At 46.5% G+C, this 14,038-nt stretch overlaps 1 protein-coding gene across 1 annotated transcript in view; it reads left to right on the plus strand.

Moving 5' to 3' along the window:
• The window catches only part of mogs (mannosyl-oligosaccharide glucosidase), a 69,398-nt gene that overhangs the window by 14,196 nt on the left and 41,164 nt on the right, over positions 1–14,038 (plus strand). The window contains exon 2 of the mRNA XM_078204520.1: positions 3,391–3,584. Within this exon, the coding sequence (XP_078060646.1) occupies positions 3,391–3,584 (194 nt within the window). The remainder of the gene's footprint in view (positions 1–3,390; positions 3,585–14,038) is intronic.

The raw sequence follows: 14,038 nt of genomic DNA on the forward strand, positions 1-14,038 counted from the left end.
ATGAACCGGGCCAAGTGTTAGATTTGGTTGTGGGAGAGCACTTTGGAGATAGTGACCACAATTCGGTCTCTTTTGTTATTGTAATGCAGAGGGATAGGGCTGTACGGCAGGGCAAGGTTTACAATTCGGGGAGAGGTAATTATGATGCGATTAGGCAAGAATTAAGGGCCGTAAGTTGGGAACAGAAACTGTCAGAGAAAGGAACTAATGAAAAGTGGAATTTTTTCAAGGAACAAATACTGGGTGTCCTTGATAGGTATGTCCCTGTCAGGCAGGAAGGAAATGGCCGAGTGAGGGAACCATGGTTCACGAAAGAGGTGGAATATCTTGTGAAAAGGAAGAGGGAAGCTTATGTAGGGCTGAGGAAACAAGGTTCAGATGGCTCGATTGAGGGTTACAAGTTAGCAAGGAATGAGCTGAAAAAGGGGCTTAGGAGAGCGAGGAGGGGACATGAGAAGTCCTTGGCGGGTCGGATCAAGGAAAACCCCAAGGCTTTTTACTCTTATGTGAGGAATAAAAGAATGACCAGGGTGAGGTTAGGGCCGGTCAAGGACAGTAGTGGGAACTTGTGTATGGAGTCAGTAGAGATAGGCAAGGTGATGAATGAATACTTTTCTTCAGTGTTCACCAAGGAGAGGGGCCATGTTTTTGAGGAAGAGAAGGTGTTACAGGCTATTAGGCTGGAGGAAATAGATGTTCGGAGGGAGGATGTACTGGCAGTTTTGAATAAACTGAAGGTCGATAAGTCCCTTGGGCCTGATGAAATATATCCCAGGATTCTTTGGGAGGCAAGGGATGAGATTGCAGAGCCTTTGGCTTTGATCTTTGGGTCCTCGCTGTCCGGGGATAGTGCCAGAGGACTGGAGAATGGCGAATGTTCCTCTGTTTAAGAAAGGGAATAGAAATGACCCTGGTAATTATAGACCGGTTAGTCTTACTTCGGTGGTTGGTAAATTGATGGAAAAGGTCCTTAGGGATGGGATTTACGACCATTTAGAAAGATGTGGATTAATCCGGGATAGTCAACACGGATTTGTGAAGGGCAAGTCGTGCCTCATCAATTTGATTGAATTTTTTGAGGAGGTAACTAAGTGTGTTGATGAAGGTAGGGCAGTTGATGTCATATACATGGATTTTAGTAAGACATTTGATAAGGTCCCTCATGGTCGGCTTATGATGAAAGTAAGGAGGTGTGGGATAGAGGGAAAGTTGGCCGATTGGATAGGTAACTGGCTGTCTGATCGAAGACTGAGGGTGGTGGTGGATGGAAAATTTTCGGATTGGAGGCAGGTTGCTCGTGGAGTGCCACAGGGATCAGTGCTTGGTCCTCTGCTCTTTGCGATTTTTATTAATGACTTAGAGGAGGGGGCTGAAGGGTGGATCAGTAAATTTGCTGATGACACCAAGATTGGTGGAGTAGTGGACGAGGTGGAGGGCTGTTGGAGGCTGCAAAGAGACATAGATAGGATGCAAAGCTGGGCTGAAAAATGGCAAATGGAGTTTAACCCTGATAAATGTGAGGTGATTCATTTTGGTAGGACTAAATTAAATTTGGTTACAGGGTCAAAGGTAGGGTTCTGAAGACTGTGGAGGAACAGAGAGATCTTGGGGTCCATATCCACAGATCTCTAAAGGTTGCCACTCAAGTGGATAGAGCTGTGAAGAAGGCCTATAGTGTGTTAGCTTTTATTAACAGGGGGTTGGAGTTTAAGAGCCGTGGGGTTATGCTGCAACTGTACAGGACCTTGGTGAGACCACATTTGGAATATTGTGTGCAGTTCTGGTCACCTCACTATAAGAAGGATGTGGAAGCGCTGGAAAGAGTGCAGAGGAGATTTACCAGGATGCTGCCTGGTTTGGAGGGTAGGTCTTATGAGGAAAGGTTGAGGGAGCTAGGGCTGTTCTCTCTGGAGCGGAGGAGGCTGAGGGGAGACTTAATAGAGGTTTATAAAATGATGAAGGGGATAGATAGAGTGAACATTCAAAGACTATTTCCTCGGGTGGATGGAGCTATTACAAGGGGGCATAACTATAGGGTTCGTGGTGGGAGATATAGGAAGGATATCAGAGGTAGGTTCTTTATGCGGAGAGTGGTTGGGGTGTGGAATGGACTGCCTGCAGTGATTGTGGAGTACATAGAACAGTACAGCACAGAACAGGCCCTTCGGCCCACGATGTTGTGCCGAGCTTTATCTGAAACCAAGATCAAGCTATCCCACTCCCTATCATCCTGGTGTGCTCCATGTCAGACACTTTACGAACATTTAAGCGGTTATTGGATAGGCACATGGAGCACACCAGGATGATAGGGAGTGGGGTAGCTTGATCTTAGTTTCAGATAAAGCTCGGCACAACATCGTGGGCCGAAGGGCCTGTTCTGTGCTGTACTATTCTATGTTCTATGTTCTAATACACATCCCTTTAACCTGTGCTTAATGCTCCCTCCACTCACATTGTCTGTATCTTTAAGACCTGGTTGGCTGTAGAGATTCGCATTCTGATCAGTATTCTGTAACTTGATTTTGTGTTACTGTGCCCTGTTTGAGAGCAGATTTCCACTCCATCTGACGAAGGAGCAGCGCTCCGAAAGCCAATGGTATTTGCTACCAAATAAACCTGTTGGACTTCAACCTGGTGTTGTTAAAACTGTTACTGCATTTACCCCAGTCCAACGCCAGCATCTCCACATCATAAAAAATCTGCCTCGTGAATCTCCTTTAAACCTTGCCCTTTGCACCTTAAACCTGTGCCCCCTATTAATTGACTCTTCCACCCTGGGAAAAAGCTTCTAACTATCCACTCTGTCCATGCCTCTCATAATCTTGTAGACTTCTATCAGGTCTCCCCTCAACCTCCGTCGTTCCAGTGAGAACAAACCAAGTTTCTCCAACCTCTCCTCATAGCTAATGCCCTCCATACCAGGCAACATCCTGGTAAATCTTTTCTGTACTCTCTCCAAAGCCTCCACACACTTCTGGTAGTGTGGCGACCAGAATTGAACACCATATAACTCACCAAGACTCCTTCAACAGCACCTTCCAAACCTGCAACCTCTATCTTCAAGAAGGACAATGGCAGCAAGTGAATGGGAACACCGCCAGCCACAAGTTCCCCATCGAGCCAAGTACCATCCTGACTTCGAGCTCCTATCACCCACCATTCCTTGGCTGTCATTGGGTCTAAACCTGCAACTCCCTTCCTAACACAGTGACCTTCACCAGATTAGCAGTTTGAGAAGGCGACTCTTCAGGAAATTCAGGATGAGCAAATGCTAACCTTGCCAGTGACATTCCTATCCCAATTTTACAAACACAGCATGTTTATCCTTGGTAGGCAAAGATCAGTGAGGTATTGATGTGATTTTTATTGGCAACTTACTTTCTATTGTAGAGTTCCACCCCAGAGAACCCAGTGATATCGCTGTTATTTTATGTCGCTAGTGATGGACAAGGGATACTTCAGCCACATGTTGAGGAGAAAAGCAGGCTCCTGGCAGTATCAGGTTCATCAGAGGAGCTGGGAAAATTCAGAATCACCTTCCTTTCACCAACTGCTGTAAAATCCAGAAACTATAAATATGCCAGGTAAGATTGTCTCTCATTATCAAACAGCTTTTTAAAAAAGAAATTGGCACATTCACAGAACTGTTCTTTATTCAGCTTCGCATTCACATTTATATTTACCAAGATATTCTACTTTATTTTCATGATCCCAGCTGATTTTATTAAAATAAGGCAGGATCTGGCCAAAGTTGACTGGGAACAGCTCCTTTTGGGAAAGTTTCCAGCAAATCAGGGGAGCAAGCATTCAAAGGGGAAATGGGGAGAGTACAGGTCCAACATGGGGAAATGTAGGAGCAATAAGTTCAGGGAGCCCTGGATGTCCAGAACAATTCAGGACTGGATAAGGAAGAACAACTCCAAAGGGAACAATTCGCTGCGACCCTAGAGGAATATAGGAAGAGGGAACTTCAGAAAGCAATTAGAAGAGCATAAAGGGGGGCATGAAAAGGACTTGCGAACAGGATTAGGGAGAACCCCAAGATATTTTATAAATACATGAAGGGGAAGAGCTTAACCAAGGAAAGAGTAGTGCCCATTAGAGACCAAGGGGCAATCTGTGTGTGAAGTCACAGGATATTGGAAGGGTGTTAAAAATGAATACTTCTCATTAGCCTTCACTTAGGAGCAGGAGGATGTCGGTAGGTACAGAAGGAATTGTGAAAACCTTTGTTTCTTCAGAAGGAACTGTTCAAATGCAGACAGAAAGAGGCCCTTCAGCCCTCCAAACCTGTGCCAATCATAGAAACATAGAAAAACTACAGCACAAACAGGCCCTTCAGCCCACAAGTTGTGCCAAACACATCCCTACCTTCTAGACCTACCTATAACCCTCCATCCTATTAAGTCCCATGTACTCATCCAGGAGTCTCTTAAAAGACCCTATTGAGTTTGCCTCCACCACCATTGACGGCAGCCGATTCCACTCGCCCACCACCCTCTGTGTGAAAAACTTCCCCCTAACATCTCCCCTGTACCTACCCCCCAGCACCTTAAACCTGTGTCCTCTCGCAGCAGACATTTCCACCCTGGGAAAAAGCCTCTGAGAGTCCACCCGATCTATGCCTCTCAACATCTTATACACCTCTATTAGGTCTCCTCTCATCCTTCGTCTCTCCAAGGAGAAAAGACCAAGCTCCCTCAGCCTATCCTCATAAGGCATGCCACTCAATCCAGGCAACATCCTTGTAAATCTACTCTGCACCCTTTCAATCTTTTCCACATCCTTCCCATAGTGAGGCGACCAGAACTGAGCACAGTACTCCAAGTGGGGTCTGACAAGGGTCTTATATAGCTGCATCATTATCCCCGGACTCCTAAACTCAATTCCTCGATTGATAAAGGCCAGCACACCATACGCCTTCTTAACCACCTCCTCCACCTGCGGGGCCGATTTTAGAGTCCTATGGACCCGGACCCCAAGGTCCTTCTGATCCTCTACAGTACTAAGAATCTTTCCCTTTATATTGTACTCCTTCATCCTATTTGACCTACCAAAATGGACCACGACGCATTTATCTGGGTTGCAGTCCATCTGCCACTTCTCCGCCCAGTCTTGCATCCTATCTATGTCCCTCTGTAACTTCTGACATCCCTCCAGACTATCCACAACCCCACCAACCTTCGTGTCGTTGGCAAACTTACCAACCCATCCCTCCGCTTCCTCATCCAGGTCATTTATGAAAATGACAAACAGCAAGGGTCCCAGAACAGATCCCTGGGGCACACCACTGGTGACCGACCTCCATTTAGAAAAAGACCCATCTATACCCACTCTCTGCCTCCTTTGGGCAAGCCAGTTCTGGATCCACAGGGCAGCAGCCCCTTGGATCCCATGCCCTCTCACTTTTTCTGGAAGCCTTGCATGGGGGACCTTATCGAACGCCTTGCTAAAATCCATATAAACCACATCTACCGCCTTCCCTTTGTCAATGTGTTTAGTCACATTTTCGAAGAACTCCACCAGGCTCGTAAGGCACGATCTGCCTTTGACAAAGCCATGCTGAGTATTCTTGAGCATACTAAACCTCTCTAAATGCTCATATATCCTGTCCCTCAGGATCTGCTCTATCAGTTTACCAACCACTGAGGTTAGACTCACCGGTCGATAATTTCCTGGGCTACCCTCTTCCCCTTCTTGAAAATAGGAACCACATCCGCAATCCTCCAATCCTCCGGCACCTCTCCCGTCTCCATCGACGACGCAAAGATCATCGCCAGAGGCTCTGCAATCTCTTCCCTCGCCTCCCACAGTAACCTGGGGTACATCCCATCCGGACCCGGCGACTTATCTATCTTGATGCCATTCAAAGATTCCAGCACAACCTCTTTGTTAAAGTCCACATACTCAATCCTTTCAGTCCACCGCACGCCCGCAGTACATCCACCCAGGTCCTTCTCCTCTGTGAAAACCAAGGCAAAATACTCATTAAGCACCTCTGCCATTTCTACTGGTTCCGTACAGACTTTCCCGCCTTCACCTTTTATAGGCTCTATTCCGTCACGTCTCATCCTTTTACTCTTCACATATTTATAGAACGCCTTAGGGTTTTCCTTAATCCTACCTGCCAGGGCCTTCTCGTGACCCCTTCTGGCTCTCCTAATTTCCTTCTTTTGTCCCTTCCTACAAGCCGTATTCTCTTCTAAATCCCTATCTTCGCCAAGCTCTCTGAGCCTTTTGTACGCTTTCCTTTTCTTCTCGACTAGGTCCCGCACAGCTTTCGTGCACCACCACGGCTCCTTTAACCGACCAACACCTCCCTGTCTAATCGGAACGTTGTCCTGTAGAACTCTAGACAGACGTTCCTTGAAAAACTGCCACCTCTCTTCAGTACATTTCCCCGAGAATACCGCCTTCCAATTTACTCCTCTAATTTGCTGTCTAATGTCTTCATATTTCCCCTTACTCCATATAAACACTTTCCTCACATCATGATGCACGAACTCCAACTTATGAATCAAAGAAAGAGTTTAATAAAGAAACTTCATTACTCCAAACTTGGGGCCTCGCCCTGGGCCACTCCAAGCTCTCCACAATTCCCACCAGATTCTTACTTATAGTGAGTCAGCTGGTCAGCTGACCATCACATCATTCTGTAATTGGTTCCATGGTTCACTGGGTCAGCTGACCCTTGCAGCTTGTTACCATTGGTCACATTACATCCAATACAAAGTTGTCAGCAGTTACATTTTAACAACCTTGGGCGGTTTGATTTGGATGTGAGGCAGCTCTGACGCACATTTTTAATTCCTCTCTATCCACGGGGGGAAGTACCAGAGGACTGGAGGACGGCGAATATGGTTCTACTTTTCAAGAAGGGTGGGGCGGCACGGTAGCACAGTGGTTAGCACTGCTGCTTCACAGCTCCAGGGTCCCGGGTTCGATTCCCGGCTCGGGTCACTGTCTGTGTGGAGTTTGCACATTCTCCTCGTGTCTGCGTGGGTTTCCTCCGGGTGCTCCTGTTTCCTCCCACAGTCCAAAGATGTGCAGGTTAGGTTGATTGGCCAGGTTAAAAACAAAATTGCCCCTTAGAGTCCTGGGATGCACAGGTTAGAGGGATTAGCGGGTAAATATGTGGATGTGGGGGTGGGGCCTGGGTGGGATTGTGGTCGGTGCAGACTTGATGGGCCGAATGGCCTCCTTCTGCACTGTAGGGTTTCTATGATTTCTATGAAGATGAACCAGGGAATTACAGACTGGTCTACCACAGACAGAATCACGTCAGTGATAGAGAGACTAGTGGAAAAAATCTCCACTTGGAAAGGCATAGGTAATTACGGATAGTCAGCATGGCTTTGTCAGAGTGGGTTCATGCCTAACCAATTTAATTGAATTTTGTGTGATAGATAATGATCGAGTGTGTGGATGAGGGAAGTGCAGCTGATGTAATTTATATGGATTTGAGCAAAGCCTTTGATAAGGTCTCATGTGAGAGACTGATTGAGTCGGCTAAAGCACTTGGAATTCAGGGAAACTTGGAGAGATGGATCCAAAACTAGCTTAGTAATAGGACACAAAGGATGGTGATAGAAGGCTGTTTGAGTGACTGGAGACTGGTGTCCAGTGGCATGTCACAAGTTCAGTGCTTGGCCCTTATTGTTTGTTATATACATAAACAATATAGATGAGAATGTACAGGAGTGATAAGTATGTTTGCATGGGGAGATGGTGGCATAGTGGTATTGTCACTGGAATAGTATCTCAGGAAATGGGGACCTGGGTTCAAATCCCATGACGGCAGATGCTGAAATTTCAATTCAATAAAACTCTGGAATTAAGAACCAAGAACAAAGAAAATACAGCACAGAACGAGGCCCTTCACACCTCCAACACTGTGCCAATCATGATGCCGTAACTAAACTAAAATAAACTTCTGCCCTTACTCGGTCCGTATCCCTCTATTCCATCCCTGTCTATGTACCCATCCAGATACCTCTTAAATGTGCCTGCTTCCACCACCTCTTCCAGGCACCCACGACTCTCTGCGTGAAAAACTTCTCCCACACATCTCCCTTAAATTTTCCCCTCTCATCTTGAACCTGTGCCCCCTTGTAATTGCCACTTCCATCCTGGGAAAAAGCCTCTGACTATCCACCCTGTCTGTGCCTCTCATAATTTTGTAGACTTCTATCAGGTCTCCCCTCAGCCTCCTTCTTTCCAGTGAAAACAATCCTAGTTTATTCAACCTCTCCTCACAGCCAACACCCTCGAGACCAGGCAACATCCTGGTGAACTTTCTTTGCACTCTCTCCAAAGTTTCCTCGTCCTTCTGGTAGTGTGGTGACCAGAACTGCACGTAATACTCCAAATGTAGTCTAACCATGGTTTTATATAGCTGCAGCATGATTTCTTACTTATCAGACCACTCATATTTTCCTCCAGATCACTTATATATGCTACAAACAACAGAGGTCCCAGCACTGATCCCTGCGGAACACCATCAGCTACAGATCTCCATTCTGAAAAACACCCTTCACCGCTACTGTCTGTCTTCTATAAAACCAAGCCAGTTCTGTATCCATCGCCAGCCCACCCCAAATCCCATGTGATTTTAGTTTTTGTACCAGTCTGCCATGTGGGACCTTGTCAAACATCCATATAAACTACATCCACAGCCCTTCCCTCATCAATTATCTTTGTCACTTCTTCATAAAGCTCAATCAAATCGGTGAATTAAAAGTCTAACTATGACCATAAAACCATTGTCGATTGTTGTAAAAATCCATCTGGTTCACGAGTGTCCTTTAAGGGAAGGGAATCTGCCGCCGTTACCCTGTCTGGCCGATGTGATTCCAGAGCCACAGCAATGTCGTTAACTCTTAAAGTACCCTCTGAAATGGCCGAGCAAGCTACTCAATTAGGGATGGGCTAGAAATGGTGACCCAGACAGCGACTACTGGTCGGGAAGATCTCAAAATGGAACCCTGGCTAAAAACAACAAAGAACGGAGAAAATTACAGCACAGGAATAGGCCCTTCGGCCCTCCAAGCCTGCACCGACCATGCTGCCCGACTGAACTAAAACCAGGGGCCATATCCCTCTATTCCCATCCTATTCTTGTATTTGTCAGGACGCCATTTAAAAGTCATTATTCCAAACCACGGGATCAGAGGTGAGCTGGCAAGATGGATACAGAACTGGCTTGGTCATAGAAGACAGAGAGTAGCAGTGGAAGGGTGCGTTCCTGAATGGAGTGCTGTGACTAGTGGCGTTCCTCAGGGATCAAAGAACAAAGAAGAACAAAGAACAAAGAAAATTACAGCACAGGAACAGGCTCTTCGACCCTCCAAGCCTGCACCAACCATGCTGCCCGACTTAACTAAAACCCCCTACCCTTCCGGGGACCATATCCCTCTATTCCCATCCGATTCATGTATTTGTCAAGACGCCCCTTAAAAGTCAGTACGTATTTGTTTCCACTATCTCCCCCAGCAGTGAGTTCCAGGCACCCACTCATCTCTGTGTAAAAAATCTGCCTCGTATATCTCCTTTAAACCTTGCCCCTCACACCTTAAACCTATGCCCCCATGTAATTGACTCTTCCACCCTGGGAGAAAGCTTCTGACTATCCACTCTGTCCATGCCTCTCATAATCTTGTAGACTTCTATCAGGTCTCCCCTCAACCTCCGTCGCTCCAGTGAGAACAAACCAAGTTTCTCCAACCTCTCCTCTTAGCTAATGCACTCCATAACCAGGTAACATCCTGGTAAATCTTTTCTGTACCCTCTCCAAAGCCTCCACATCCTTCTGGTAGTGTGACGACCAGAATTGAACACTATATTCCAAGTGCGGCCTAACTAAGGTTCTATAAAGCTGCAACATGACTTGCCAATTTTTAAACTCAATACCCCGGCCGATGAAGGCAAGCATGCCGTATGCTTCTTAACTACCTTCTCCACCTGCATTGCCACTTTCAGTGACCTGTGTACCTGTACACCCAGATCCCTTTGCCGATCAATACTCTTCAGGCTTCTGCCATTTACTGTATATTTCCTATCTGTATTAGACCTTCCAAAATGCATTAACTCACATTTGTTCAGATTAAACTGCATCTGCCAGCTCCCCGCCCAAGTCTCCAACTGATCTATATCCTGCTGTATCCTCTGATGGTCCTCATCGCAATCTGCAAATCCACCAACCTTTGTGTCGTTCGCAAGCTTACTAATCAAACCAGTTACATTTTCCTCCAAATCATTTATATATATTACAAATAGCAAAGGTCCCAGCACTGATCCCTGAGGAATGCCACTTGTCACAGCCCTCCATTCAGAAACGCACCCTTCCACTGCTACCCTCTGTCTTCTTTGACCAGGCCAGTTTTGTATCCATCTTGCCAGCTCACCTCTGATCCCATGCAACTTCACCTTCTGCAGCAGTCTGCCATGAGGGACCTTGTCAAAGGCCTTACTGAAGTCCATGTAGACAACATCCACTGCCCTACCCTCATCAATCATCTTCGTCACTTCCTCGAAAAACTCAATCAAGTTCGGGAGACACAACCTCCTTTCACAAAACCATCTTGCCTCTCACTAATATGTCCACTTATTTCCAAGTAGGAATAAATCCTATCACGAAGAATCCTCTCCAATAATTTCCCTACCACTGATGTAAGGCTCACCGGCCTGTAATTACCTGGATTATTCTTGCTACCCTTCTTAAACAAAGGAACATTGGCTATTCTCCAATCCTCTGGGACCTCCCCTGTAGCCAGTGAGGATACAAAGATTTCTTTCAAGGCCCCAGCAATTTCCTCCCTTGCCTCTCTCAGTATTCTGGGGTATATCGTGTCTGCGTCAGTTTCCTCCGGGTGCTCCGGTTTCCTCCCACAGTCCAAAGATGTGCGGGTTAGGTTGATTGGCCATGCTAAAATTGCCCCTTAGAGTCCTGAGATGCGTAGGTTAGAGGGATTAGCGGGTAAATGTGTAGGGATATGGGGGTAGGGCCTGGGTGGGATTGTGGTCGGTGCAGACTCGATGGACCAAATGGCCTGTTTCTGCACTGTAGGGTTTCTGTGATTTCTATGATATCCCATCAGGCCCTGGGGACTTGTCTACCTTAATGATCTCAACATGACTCAAACTATCTACACACCCTTTCCCAGACTCATCATCCACCAAGTCCTTCTCTTTGGTGAATACTGACGCAAAGTACTCATTTAATACCTCGCCCATTTCCTCTGGCTCCACATATAGATTCCCTCCCTTGTCCTTGAGTGAGCCAACCCTCGCCCTGGCTACCCTCTTGCTTTTTATATATGTATAAAAGCCTTCGGATTTTCCTCAATCCTGCTGGCCAATGCTTTTTCATGACCCCTTTTAGCCCTCCTTACTCCTTGCTTAAGTTTCTTTCTACTTCCCTTGTATTCCACACTTGCTTCGTGTGTTCCCAGCCTCCCACCTTTGACAAATCCTTCCTTTTTCTCTTTGACGAGGCTCACAATATCTCTCGTTATCCAAGGTTCCCAAAACTTGCCATACTTATCCTTCATCCTTCCAGGAATGTGCCGGTCCTGAATCCCTATCAACTTACACTTGAAAACCTCCCACATGCCAGATGTTGATTTGCCCTCAAACATCTGCCCCCAATCTACATTCTTCAGTTCCTGCCTAATATTGTTGTAATTAGCCTTCCCCCAATTCAGCACCTTAACTTGAGGACTACACTTATCTTTATCCATCAGTACCTTAAAGCTTACTGAATTGTGGTCACTGTTCCCGAACTGCTCCCCTACTGAAACATTGACCACCTGGCCGGGCTCATTTCCCAATACCAGGTCCAGTGTGGCCTCTTCGCTAGTTGGACTATCTACATGTGACTAGTGGTGTTTGTGATTTATATAAACGATCTGGAAGAAGGTGTAACTGGGGTGATCAGTAAGTTTGCGGACGACACAAAATTGGCAGGACTTGCAGATAGTGAGGAACATTGTCAGAAGCTACAGAAGGATATAGATAGGCTGGAAATTTGGGCAAAGAAATGGCAGATGGAGTTCAATCCTGATAAATGCGAAGTGATGCATTTTGATAGAAATAATGTAGGGAGGAGCTATACAATAAATGGCAGAACCATAAAGGGTGTAGATACGCAGAGGGACCTGGGTGTGCAAGTCCACAGATCCTTGAAGGTGACGTCACAGGTGGAGAAGGTAGTGAAGAAGGCATATGGCATGCTTGCCTTTATAGGACGGGGCATAGAGTATAAAAGTTGGGGTCTGATGTTGCAGATGTATAGAACGTTGGTTCGGCTGCATTTGGAATACTGCGCCCAGTTCTGGTCGCCGCACTACCAGAAGGACGTGGAGGCTTTGGAGAGAGTACAGAGGAGATTTACCAGGATGTTGCCTGGTATGGAGGGGCTTAGTTATGAGGAGAGATTGGGTAAAATGGGGTTGTTCTCCCTGGAAAGACGGAGGATGAGGGGAGACTTAATAGAGGTGTATAAAATTATGAAAGGCATAGATAGGGCGAACGGTGGGAAGCTTTTCCCCAGGTCGGTGGTGACGTTCACAAGGGGTCATAGGTTCAAGGTGAAGGGGGGGAGGTTTAACACAGATATCAGAAGGACATATTTCACACAGAGGGTGGTGGGGGCCTGGAATGCGCTACCAGGCAAGGTGGTGGAGGTGGACACACTGGGAACGTTTAAGACTTATCTAGACAGCCATATGAACGGAGTGGGAATGGAGGGATACAAAAGAATGGTCTAGTTTGGACCAGGGAGCGGCACGGGCTTGGATGGCCGAAGGGCCTGTTCCTGTGCTGTATTGTTCTTTGTTCTTTACATACTGTTTCAAGAAGCCCTCCTGGATGCTCCTTACAAACTCTGCCCCATCCACGCCCCTAGCACTAAGTGGGTCCCAGTCAATATAAGGAAAGTTAAAATCTCCCACCACAACAACCCTGTTACTTTTACACAGTACTGGGATCATTGCTGGGACCTTGGCTGTTTGTAATATATATAAATGATTTGAAGGAAAATGTAACTGGTTTGATGAGTAAGTTTGCGGACGACACAAAGGTTGGTGGAATTGTGGACAGCGATGAGGACCGTCAGTGGATGCAGTAGATATAGATCGGTTGGAGACTTGGGCGGAGAGATGGCAGATGGAGTTTCATTCGGACAAATGTGAGGTACTGCATTTTGGACGGTCTAATACAGATAGGAAATATACAGTAAATGGCAGAACCCTTAAGATTATTAATAGGCAGAGGGATCTGGGTGTACAGGTATACAGGTCACTGAAAATGGCAACGCAAGTGGAGAAATAGCCAAGAAGGCATACGGCATTGAGTTTAAAAATTGACAAGTCATGTTGCAGCTCTATAGAACCTTAGTTAGGCCGTACTTGGAATATAGCGTTCAATTCTGGTCGCCACACTACCAGAAGGATGGAGGCTTTGGAGAGGGTACAGGAAGGATTTACCAGGATGTTGCCTGGTATGGAGGGCATTAGCTATGAGGAGAGGTTGGAGAAACTTGATTTGTTCTCACTGGAACAATGGAGATTGAGAGGCGACTTATAGAAGTCTACAAGATTATGAGAGGCATGGATAGAGTGGATAGTCAGAAGCTTTTTCCCAGTGTGGAAGAGTCAATTACTCGGGGGCACAGGTTTAAGGTGCGAGGGGCAAGGTTTAATGGAGATGTACGAGGCAGATTTTTACACAGAGGGTGGTGGGTGCCTGGAACCCGCTTGGGTTCATTTAGCTCCCGATCGTTCCGTGTCCGGGGCTGGCTATGGATAGTGTTTGGGCATTCTTGCCATCTCTCTCCAGTATAACTGTAACTGAGGCTTAGTCTTGCCCTCTTCGCTTGCATCCCGGCCGGTTTTGCTGCTTCCTTGTGCTTTGATGTGGAGATGCCGGCGTTGGACTGGGGTAAACACAGTAAGAAGTTTAACAACATCAGGTTAAAGTCCAACAGGTTTATTTGGTAGCAAAAGCCACACAAGCTTTCGGAGCTCCAAGCCCCTTCTTC

This window comes from Mustelus asterias, unplaced genomic scaffold (assembly GCF_964213995.1).
Source record: "Mustelus asterias unplaced genomic scaffold, sMusAst1.hap1.1 HAP1_SCAFFOLD_360, whole genome shotgun sequence".
In the NCBI taxonomy this organism is placed as follows: Eukaryota; Metazoa; Chordata; class Chondrichthyes; order Carcharhiniformes; family Triakidae; genus Mustelus; species Mustelus asterias.